This window comes from Sesamum indicum, linkage group LG10 (genome assembly GCF_000512975.1).
Source record: "Sesamum indicum cultivar Zhongzhi No. 13 linkage group LG10, S_indicum_v1.0, whole genome shotgun sequence".
In the NCBI taxonomy this organism is placed as follows: domain Eukaryota; kingdom Viridiplantae; phylum Streptophyta; class Magnoliopsida; order Lamiales; family Pedaliaceae; genus Sesamum; species Sesamum indicum.
This window is the reverse complement of record NC_026154.1, coordinates 6,174,541-6,185,305: the sequence shown is the minus strand read 5'-3', so window position 1 is coordinate 6,185,305 and position 10,765 is coordinate 6,174,541. Positions and strand designations below refer to the sequence as shown.

The following is a 10,765-nucleotide window of genomic DNA, read 5'->3' as shown; positions in this document are numbered from 1 at the left end:
CAAAATCCTATTGAATATGCATAAGTAAAAATAAACATAAAAAAGTAGAACAATTCATAGTGTGGATAAAATGATGATGTTCATTCCACGAAAACATTGCAACGATCATAAATACGATCATTTAAACACATTGATTTTTTTTCAGTGAATAGGGTTTGCAAATAGAAGAGAAAATGCAGGAAATGAGAGATGTAATCTGACCAAATACAAAGGAGCAAATATGAATTTTTACCACCCTCTAACTTTTTAAATTATTTCCATACCTCTTTTATAAATAAATAAATAAAATATTAATAAAGGGTAATGCAGTGGTTTCACCCTCACCGTTTAGGGGCTTCACAATTATTTTTAAAATTAAAGGGCTATTTATAATTTTTTCAAATAATGAGTATCTGTATATCAAACTTTAGAGTAGGTAGATGTAATTTACCCATCAATATATTGTGAGATGATCATATGAACAGCAACGCCAGCAGCAGCATTCAACAGCAACAGCTTGAGCAAGTTTGAAGCTTGAAGACGACAGTCCTTTTTCCTTTGTAACTCAGAGTTACATTTCTATTTATTACGCTTCTCTTTCTAGCTTAATTGGTTGTACAGTTGTCATCCTACTTGGCAGAGTTAGTGATAGGATCACATTTTGTACTTATTTCATGTAATATTTTGGCCTATTTTGTGACCAAATGCTCCTAATTAAATATTATTTTGCAGCATTAGGACAAATGAAATGAAAAATGAAGAAAAGCACCAAAATGAAAATTCGGACGAGACTCAAACTCAATTTTTGGCAAGAGTTTGGAGCTGCTTCGACTACCTTTGATGAAGGAGGAATTTAACTAGGAATATAATTCTATTTCTATAAGTCTTTTAGTTCAATTAGGAATCTACTGGTAATCCTAGTAAAATTAGGTATTTAGCTATTATATATAGGTGATGTAATTCACTTTAGAAGACAACTTTTGAACTCTTCTATTTCTCTAGTTTTTATGATATTTTCTTACTTTGCTTTTCATGTGTTCTTCCATTAATATGTCCGGCTAAATTCCTTATTTTCTGGTTAAGGTATGGTGATTGCTTGATTCGTAATATGTTGTGAGATCTAATCTGCTCCTTTTACACTTGTTAAATGAATATTCGTGTTATTCTCTGTGCTCTTATTACAAGCGTCTGATTTATGAATGATTCGGCCGGTTATTCGTAGAGTTTGTTAGCTTCTTCTTCCTCAGTTCGTCTGTGTATACATGTATAGCTTAACAGTCTGCAACTTCCAATTTTTTAGTTAATGAGAGAGATTACAATTTTCTCTAAGATTATCTTCAATGGAGTTAATCCTCTCTCTTGAGAATTCAAGATTCTCACATGGTATCAAAGCCTTCATTTGAAGGACTCTGCATGCTCAGATTTTGTATATTCAGTTGAAACTCATCACGTCTTCATGGAAATCAGAATGGGAACCTTAGCTGAACAATTGCAGCTTCACAAATCCGATCAACTTGGGATGATATTGGTGAGTGCGCCTCTCACTGGGAATAACTATTTGAATTGGAGTTTTGGAATCAGGCGTGCACTACGAGCAAAGATGAAGTTGGGTTTCATTGATGGAACTTCTGTAAAACCGAATGCAATCGATCCATTTTTTGAACAATGGATTTTAGTCGACAGTATGATGACAACATGGATCCTAAACTCCTTTTCTAAAGACATTGTAGAGCCTTTTTTTTATGTACATAAAGTCCTCTAGGAATCTCTAGTTGGATCTTGAACAACAGTATCAAGAGTTTAATGGACCACAATGATAACATCTTCAGAGAGAAATCTGCTCATGACACAAGGAAATATGCCTCTATCTTCATATTTCAGGAATTAAAGAAGCTTTTGGATGAAATGGCAAAATTAAAAAATATAACAGGGTCTGGATGTTAGAAGGGTCCAAACCAGAGGATATCAGATAATGGTATGACTTTGGAGCTCTCGCTTCAGTTCATACTATGTCACCGTACTTTTAAAAAATTTCAAAACTTCGGAGTGGATTAGTGAGGTGGTCTTTGATTCATGGCAAAATAACCCTTAACTAAAGAGAGATGATATTTTTTGGAGATAAAATTCATATAAGTTGCTTCAGAAACTGCAAGAAAAGAGTCACATCCAGCATTTTATTTTATAAAGTTGTAGAGACCAGACATGGTGGCTTTCAATAAAATCAAAGTTGTCTTAAGAGAAGCTCCCTTGGTATCAGCTATTAGTGAAGATGATATCTCTACCAGAAGAGCTTAGGGATTATGGGTCTGTCTCACTGAGATGAACAAAGTCAAGTATCCATTCAGAATTTTCTCAAACAAAGTGAATAGATCGTTTCTGCTAAATTCCACAACGGGAAAAGCATTGAGTTCGCAGAAAACTTATTTGAGAAGAAGAAGATGTTAATCTGGGAAAATAAGCTACCAGTGACCAAAGCTACGAGAATGAAGACGTGCAACATGCTGCATGTTGGGCAATGGCATAATCATATATGCCCTTTCTGTGAAAAACAAGAGAAGTCCCTGTTTGGAACAAAAATTTTGGTCACACAAAAGAAACTCGAATCAAACTAGGACAAGGGAAAAAGAAAGAATTTTCACAAAAAGGAGTAAAAATTGAAGAATGTGAAAAATAAAAAATAAGGCTGTCGCCAGAAAACAACAAAGACCAACAGTGAGCAAGACAGGAAAACCAGCTAGCAATCACATGGCCGACAAGCCATTATGACCAACAACTGAAAAGGACACGGGATGAAGAACGTAGTGACGTCATCCGAAAGAGACAATATGATGACGAACGCAATGATGTCATCAAAAAATAAGTTTGGAGTCGGGGTTTGAAGTTCGCAGACACCTATAAATAAGAAAGCAATGAAGCAGATGGGGACCATCAGAAAACTTCTCCAACTCTTCAAAGCATAATAATTTGAGTATTCCAAATCTTTGTAGTTTTAAGCTTTTAGTTTATGGGGGTTTCCCCAAAGAGTCAAGTCCTCTTTCATGCGAGAGGCTAAATAGTTGTCTCCTCCAATGGAGATAATATTTATATAATATTTTCTATATTTGTTCATAAAAGTAAGGCTTCTGTTCAATTTGTTGTCCAAAATTCTATTAAGTCCCTATATTGGACTGTCTTCTACGCCCTAAGTTAGGAAACAAAATAGGGCTATGTTGTTTGTTGTTGAAGGAGCCAAGTGCCTGCAAACCATCTGCTGCGATAGTGTGGTTGGAAGAAGTTCGTAAAATGAATAACTTGAAATACTCGAAAACAAGGCGGTAGGAAAAAGGTACGAATTTCTGTGGGCTTAATTTATTTCGGAAGCATGTTGGTCGTTTTTAGAGCATCAGAATGGACTATTAGGCTGCAAAATAGTCATAAAATTAACTAAAGAACCGAATCTAAGTAAAATGGAAAGATACAGGACTAAAACTAATATTATCAAAGTTAAGGACCATAATAATTTCGGGACATAAATAGAGGACTATCCAATTCTTTTCCTCCAAAAAAAAATATTTTTCTAACTAATGCAGAATATAAATTCGAACACCAAGATGGTAAGAAATTAAGCATTTATAGCAAGCACATAAGATCTTGTACACCACTCCTTCAATCGCATTTGCTTTCTGGTAAAAGTATTCATTAGGAAGTAATAAAGAATAATCAATAATTGCAAAATAAACTAACTACCATTAATAAACATTTATCAACTCCTAACTCCTATGATCACCACGTCTCCCTTTTAAAGTACTAATAAACAAAAAACTCCCTGAACCCAAAAAGAAAGAAAAAAAAAAAAAAAAGCATTACGACCCTAGTACTCTTAAGCCAATAGCACCAAGACACCCAACGCAGGAGTCAGTGAGCTTTTTAAAAAAATCAAAGAGACTACATTGCACTTTCTTTCATTCAAAGGGGTTTTTTGCCTATTAATATCTTTTTACATGGGGTGAAATGCAATCAACCTCCGACAATTCGATTAGTCATAAGATAGCTTTTAGAAATCCGAGGTTACTAGTACGTAGGAAGAGCTGTTTGGGGATATCAAACACTGCATCAGATAGAGCTGACAAGGGCTCCAGCAGAAAAGACTGATGATTTTCAGTTTTCCTCTCTTTCTCAGCCAACATTTCTTCCAGTAACGCTTTGGTAGTTTCAACACCTGCGCAGTTTGATAAGTAGGAGTAAATTCATTTTTCTCTAGTAACATAGTATTTTACCCTAATATACGATTGTAGAATTTTGTGCGGAGCATAAAAAAAAAATATGATTACTTATTATGGTTAAAAGTAAATAATTGTGGCAAACATCAATTATCCACGAATACACAATTAATATTAGCAATTTTTCTTGCAAATAAGGCTAAACACATTAGTCATAGTTAAAAACCATGAGAAATATGTCTGTCATAGTTAGAATTAGGGGAAATGTTGATTACCCATGATCCAAATTTTACGTTTTTGCGTTGTTTTTATTTGACTCTAGTAGATAATATTGATTTGTCATAATTTATATTTAGGTTTCATGTAATTACATATGGCCCCTTATGGTTTGGGAAATTACATCTAGCACCTCCTAAAGTTTGCTTTCGTCTAGTACATAAGTTCCTCCACAGTCAAAATTCACTAAATTTGCTGATATTAACAAGAAAACTGAATGAAGATTGACATTTATTCTTAATTAATTTAAAAATGACTTATTAAAGGTCAAACAACTTTTTTTCAAATTAAACTACCCTTATAACAGTGAAAATATACCTCCTTACATACATTAACGCATGAAAACGTATGAGGATAATTCGATCATAAATAGATTTATTTAACCTACTATAAGTCAGTAAAATCAATCGGGGTAAATATAATTTTTTTTTTTTGAATTTTTAGTTAATATCAGCAGATTTTGTGAATTGCAACTAACGGAGGAACTTATTTATTAGATGGAAGCAAACCTAAAAATTATCTTTTTAAGAAAAAAAGCGACTCGACATATATTTGTTATATAAATTATATTTTTATAATTTTTTTAATAATATTAAAATAATTAACCCATAATATAATGTATAAATTATGTAAAGTGAAGTAATTGCTTGCCTGAGAGGTAGCCCCCATGGACATAGCCGTTAAACTTCTCACTCGTATGCTCGCCTGTGAAAAATATCCTTCCTACTGGTGCCTGCAACAAATATTCAAGAAAAATGTAAACCTTAGCTAGTTTTAGACACAACCAAAAACACCATACCAATGTGTTCGTGTCGGGATCATATCATACAAACCTTTATGTCATCGACTAGCTGACGATCTACATAAATCGGGTAGTTACTATAGCTGCCCCGTTGGAAGCGGTTGTTCCACCAACGCGGTACAAGAATGTCGACTGCGTCCGGAATGTCATGTCCAAACATGTTCCTCAGCACTTCCATTGCCTCTCTCATGGTTTCTTCATCGGATTGTGCTTCGATCCGTTGAGATTCTCCGTTGGTCAAAGTCACAACCAGGATGTTCGAACCCGGGTATGCGTTCTCCATGTGCTAATCATAGACAAAGATTTAATAACTATATGACAAAGAGTGGGATGTAAGCATATAATAACGGTAGGAACCTGCCAAAACGTGTAGTATCCTCTTCGTTCATGGGCGTAGATGAAGAACTCTTTGTCAGGTCCACACGGCCAAAACTTGTGAGGAAACTTGAGGAAAACCTTTGTGTAGACCATGATGTCGATGTTCGATATTGCCTCTGTCTTCCACCTCTGTTGCACAAATTTTGCATTGCCTTTCAACATTTTTGGATAGGTTTTTCTGTGTTTAAATGGAATAAAAAGCGCAATTAAGATTTGAAATACAGTACGGGCAAGGGCGGTGAGAAGGAGATGTTGAGGTTGCTCTGCAGGACGCCGATGCTGGCAGACAAAATCACATACTGTGCTTCGTAAATGCAGTCATCTTCAGTTTTTACTGTTACGCCGTTTCTAGAGTGTTGTAATTTCCGAACTACCTGCTTGCAGTTTAATCATGTAAACAACTAATCAATAATATGAAAATTTTCATTTTTAATTAGATCTGACAAATTTATCGTGTGATTGATCACTTTTTTTTAATTACAATTTTGTTTTTATTTTTAATCATATTGATATATTGATAAAATCTGTGTATTTCTTAAATAGGAAAATTATATTTTGCTATCCGAACTATGCCCATTTTAACACTTTACTATCAAAATTTTTTTATGTGACAACTACTATGTCAACTTTACGAAATTTACACTTTTTCATATCTGACCATCTTTTTGTTTATTTTTCTACAGTTAAAACATCACATGTTGTGCATATGTAAAAAAATATCACATTACGTAACTTTTAAATATCACATATGCACTGCACGTGATGTTTTTTCGACTAAAAACTTGGTTGAGAAACAGTTATAAATGGCAAAGTGCAAAATTTTGTAAAGTTGAAATGGTAAATTGACACAAAAAAAGTTTAAATGCTAGCGGATAAAAATAATTATAGTTTGAATGCCAAAATATAATTAAATCCCCCGGAAAAAAAAAAAAAAAAAAAAAGTTACCTTGTTGAGCTTGAGCCTGGTGTCCAAGATTTTACCCTGCTGGGTAAAAAGAAAGGTCTCCGCCATTTTATACAGCAGATGTTCATACCCTCTTTCATCCGCAACCAGAAATTCCTTCTCCCCGAAATCCACATAAGTTGATATTGGCTCCACCTCTGTCAAAACCCAATTTTCACCTCTGTAAAATATTATTTTTGGTGTTTCCATCAATTATAAATATTTTATAAGATCTCTTTCAAACTATATTTTATAAGATTTTTGACCATATTCTTTTTATAAATATTTTAAACTCCTTATAATTAGCGCCCGATAGGCCGAAACACCTTCACAATTTTACTAGTATTTCACTTTTACCCTTTTTATAATCGACATTTCTTACTAAAAGCAAAAATATCTGTTTATATGATTTCAATTTTAATAGCTCGGTAGCTTTTTCGACCATTTTAATATGAAATACTCTAACATCTTATAAGTTTAAATATTAAAATACCTTAAAATATTATTTTTCAAATAAAATTAAATATTTCAAAATTCTAAAATAATTTATAAAATATAAAAAATAATATAATATTTCACATAAATTTAGGTCAAAAAGGCCCTAAATCAAGAGAAGAAAATGATTTTACCTGCCATTTCAAAGTCATGCAGAATGAAGTCAATCGCCAAGTCTATTGGACTCCTGGGACCGCTGTCATATTTAATTATATAAGCTGATGATTCCTAGGAAATCACACGCCAAACAGCGAATTATTTTGTCATACAAGTAGGGAAATTAGTGATTACGTCGTCGTTTCATCATCGCCAGGATTGTCGGAATCTTGGTTCCGCAGCTTCGCAATGGCGGACTCCACCGCCTTGTTGTACGACTCCGCCGCCACTCCGCTCGGAAATATCTTCCCGCTGCATTAATATTAAAAGAAAATACTATTTATTATTTAGGAAAAAAAATAAAAAAGCTTAAGGTGAAATTTTTAATTATACTTATTTTTGTAAACGTAACGTGTGTATGAAAATAATTAAATAAAACATACGTATATTTTTAAAAATATTATATATATATATATGTAATATTTATATATTTAAAAAAATAAATAAAATTATTAATTTAAGTATAAAAATTCGGTTCTATAATATTTATATTACTGTTGCATAGTGCATAATTGTATGTACATTGTCATATATTATTTGAGTTCATACGGCTTATAAGCTTTAATTTGTTTTATTTTTTACATTTTTATAACAAAATCACAAGTTTAATAGTTAGAATTTTCTATCATAATTTTATTTGTATAAGTTAAAATTTTCTATAATAATTTTATTTGTATATTTTATTTTATTTTTATACATAATGCGTGTTTAAATAAATTTGATGATGTAATTTTTTTATACGATATATATATATATATATGAAATGAAATAAAAATATATATAATTTGCGAAGTAATACTACATATATAAACATATACGTACGAACATACGTACGTGTTGTCGTAGATATTGTAACGAGCGTTGCTGTAGTCAGAAAAGCAGGTGCGGAGGTTGGACCGGCCGGCCAGTTCCCAGACGGGGTTCATCTGCTTCCCCCCAACTCCGGCGATCCAACCGGCGCCGAGCTCCACCGTCACGCCCCCAAACTCCTCCTTCCGAATCCTCCCCCCGATTCTGTCAGCCGCCTCCAGTATTACCACGTCGTCCACCCCGTTCTCCGCCAGCACCTTCGCCGCCGTAATACCTATATATATATATAATTAAATTCATATATATCCATCAAACACACACGGACACACGCACATATACATACACAAGTATATGTATATATATATACCAGAAATACCAGCTCCGACGATGAGAACGGAGCACCGGGTTCGGGTCGGATTTTCCATGACGAAACTGAAAGAAATAGGATGGAGAGAGAGAGAAGAGATTAGTGTTTGTTTTTTAGTTGGGGAGGAAGAAATTAGAGGGAGGAGTGGGTTTATATAGTTTTTGTTGGTTGCCTTTTCCACTTGGCGTTCTGTCTGTTTTTTCTTCTTTTTTTTTTTTTTTAATTACTTCTGGATATCTTACTGTACAACATTTACTAAAACACTGTTTATAAATCTTTGGGTATATTACAATGGAGTCATTGAGAATAATTATACATATTTATTTATTGTTTGAAAAATTATAAATATTATTTTAGAATTAACGACCATTCAACTAATATTCCCTCGTAAAAACCCATTATGTAAGGTATTTGTTAGTCGATCGTTGATTTTAAGAAGTTATTTATAATATTTCAAACAATGAGGAGTATTTATAATTATAAAAAATCTTATGGGAGCCTTCTGTAATATCCAAAATTTTGACTTGCAAAAGTTCAGGACAAATTACAATTGATCTCCTAAATTTTGGTATGACTACAAATATTTCTTGTTATTTGAAAAATTATTAATATACTCCTTATTATACCATCCGTCCAACAATTAGCTCATTATAAGTCCTGATTAAGTTTTCATTTATTTTTTTATGATAAATTGACCAAAATACTTATTGGGTATTATGAAATATTTTTACTTATTTTCTAAAATTTCTCTAAATTTTTTTATGGATGGAAGTGCAAGAAGGAAATTGTACCTCGTCTAGTTTTTTTATAGGTTTTTTTAGTTTTTTTTTTTCAAAAAAGACAAGAATAGCAAGAACAAAGTGAATATTTTCTGTTAAAAAATTACATAATTCCATGAAATATTATAAAATATTGATTATTTTTTAATATTATAATTATGTCAAATCTCATCAAAGTTGATCGTAATTTACCTTAAAAATTTAAATATTACAAGTCCATAATAACTTAAAGAATAGTACGAAATTTCCCTAAGCGGACATATAACAAAATCCTTTCCCATAATCACACATTAACAAATTACAATACCAGGGAGAAAATATCAAATAATAATTTTAAAACTAATGTTCCTTAAATATATATCAAGTGACGATAATATTGATTTTGTGATTATGAAATAATTAATGACAAAAATTGTAAACAAAGTTGTCTTAATAGATATATTTACAATGACAGTACATTTCGTATTACTGAGTCGTTACTTTATCTAGAGATGATAATTAACCCTAAAAGACCGTGCCCCAACCCAGACCCGCCCCATTTGAGGCGGGTTTGTGATAGTATTTGGTGGGTTTAGGGTGATTTGGGCGGGACCTGACTGGGTGCGGGGCGGGGTAAGGTTTTTGTCCCGGATCCACCCTACCCCACCTTGAATTTTATATATTTTTTTATCTATTATTAATATATAATCTATTATTAATAAAAATTTATAGTATTATATGTAAATTCTTAAATAATTTTTGTATATATCCAACTCGATATAAGAAATACCAAAAATAAACTTGATGAAAAAATTAATAATTTAAATAAATGTTTCCTTTGTTTAAATCAATTCATTTAGATTGAAAATTATGTTAAGATATTTAAATCTAAACTGATATTTATTAGAAAAAAAAATTATTAGGTGAACGTATTCTCTATATTATACAATTTGTAAGTAGTAACATAATGTTACTTGATGAGAAAATCAATAATTTAAATGAACGTATACTTTGCATTATAATACAAATCATTTTAGAGTGAAAACTATATTAAGGTATTTAAATCTAAACTAATATTATTCATTAAAAATAAAATATTAATTGAATGTATTCTTTGTATTATATAAATTCATTATAAATTATTAAATGATATTATTTGATGAAAAACTTAATAATATATATGAGCGTATACTTTGTATTATATAATTCATTTTAGAGCAAGGACTATATTAATGTATTTAAATCTAAACTGACTACTTATTAAAAAAATTAGTTGAATCATGAATATATTAAAGTCTAATTAAATGATTAATTTAAGTTATTTAACTCTAGTTAATAGTTGTTAACTAAAATAACAATACAATTATCTGTAGTTAAAAGAAAATACTTAAAAATCAAATTTCAAAATCCCACTTTGCACCCAGGGCGGGGCAGGGTGGGAGGTGAGACGGGTCTGGGTCCCATCAAACTCATACCAACCCCCCACCCCCGTCACCATCACTAACTTTATCTGTGTCACTAATTATTTTCAATAATAATTTTATGCGTAACTTTTCGTTACGAGTTCTTGTCGATACCCCCCCCCCCCCCCCCATCACTAAC

At 32.0% G+C, this 10,765-nt stretch overlaps 1 protein-coding gene across 1 annotated transcript; it reads right to left on the bottom strand.

Annotated features, from left to right (window-relative positions):
• Positions 3,514–8,554, bottom strand: LOC105172222 (polyamine oxidase 1-like). Its single transcript, XM_011093595.2, has 10 exons — positions 8,406–8,554; positions 8,063–8,312; positions 7,364–7,480; positions 7,207–7,268; positions 6,581–6,735; positions 5,862–6,008; positions 5,614–5,763; positions 5,288–5,542; positions 5,106–5,187; positions 3,514–4,177 (listed from the first exon to the last, which is right to left on the bottom strand). The coding sequence occupies exons 1-10, from the start codon at positions 8,461–8,463 to the stop codon at positions 3,999–4,001; spliced, it is 1,455 nt and encodes a 484-aa protein (XP_011091897.1). The 5' UTR covers positions 8,464–8,554; the 3' UTR covers positions 3,514–3,998.

Coding starts and splice junctions, on each gene's coding strand:
- LOC105172222 (XM_011093595.2), bottom strand. CDS start 8,463: ATGGAAAATCCGACCCGAACCCGGTGCTCCGTTCTCATCGTCGGAGCT. Junction 7,269..7,363: donor GGCGATGATGAAACGACGAC/GTAATCACTAAT, acceptor TAAATATGACAG/CGGTCCCAGGAGTCCAATAG. Junction 6,009..6,580: donor CCAGGCTCAAGCTCAACAAG/GTAACTTTTTTT, acceptor AACTGCAAGCAG/GTAGTTCGGAAATTACAACA.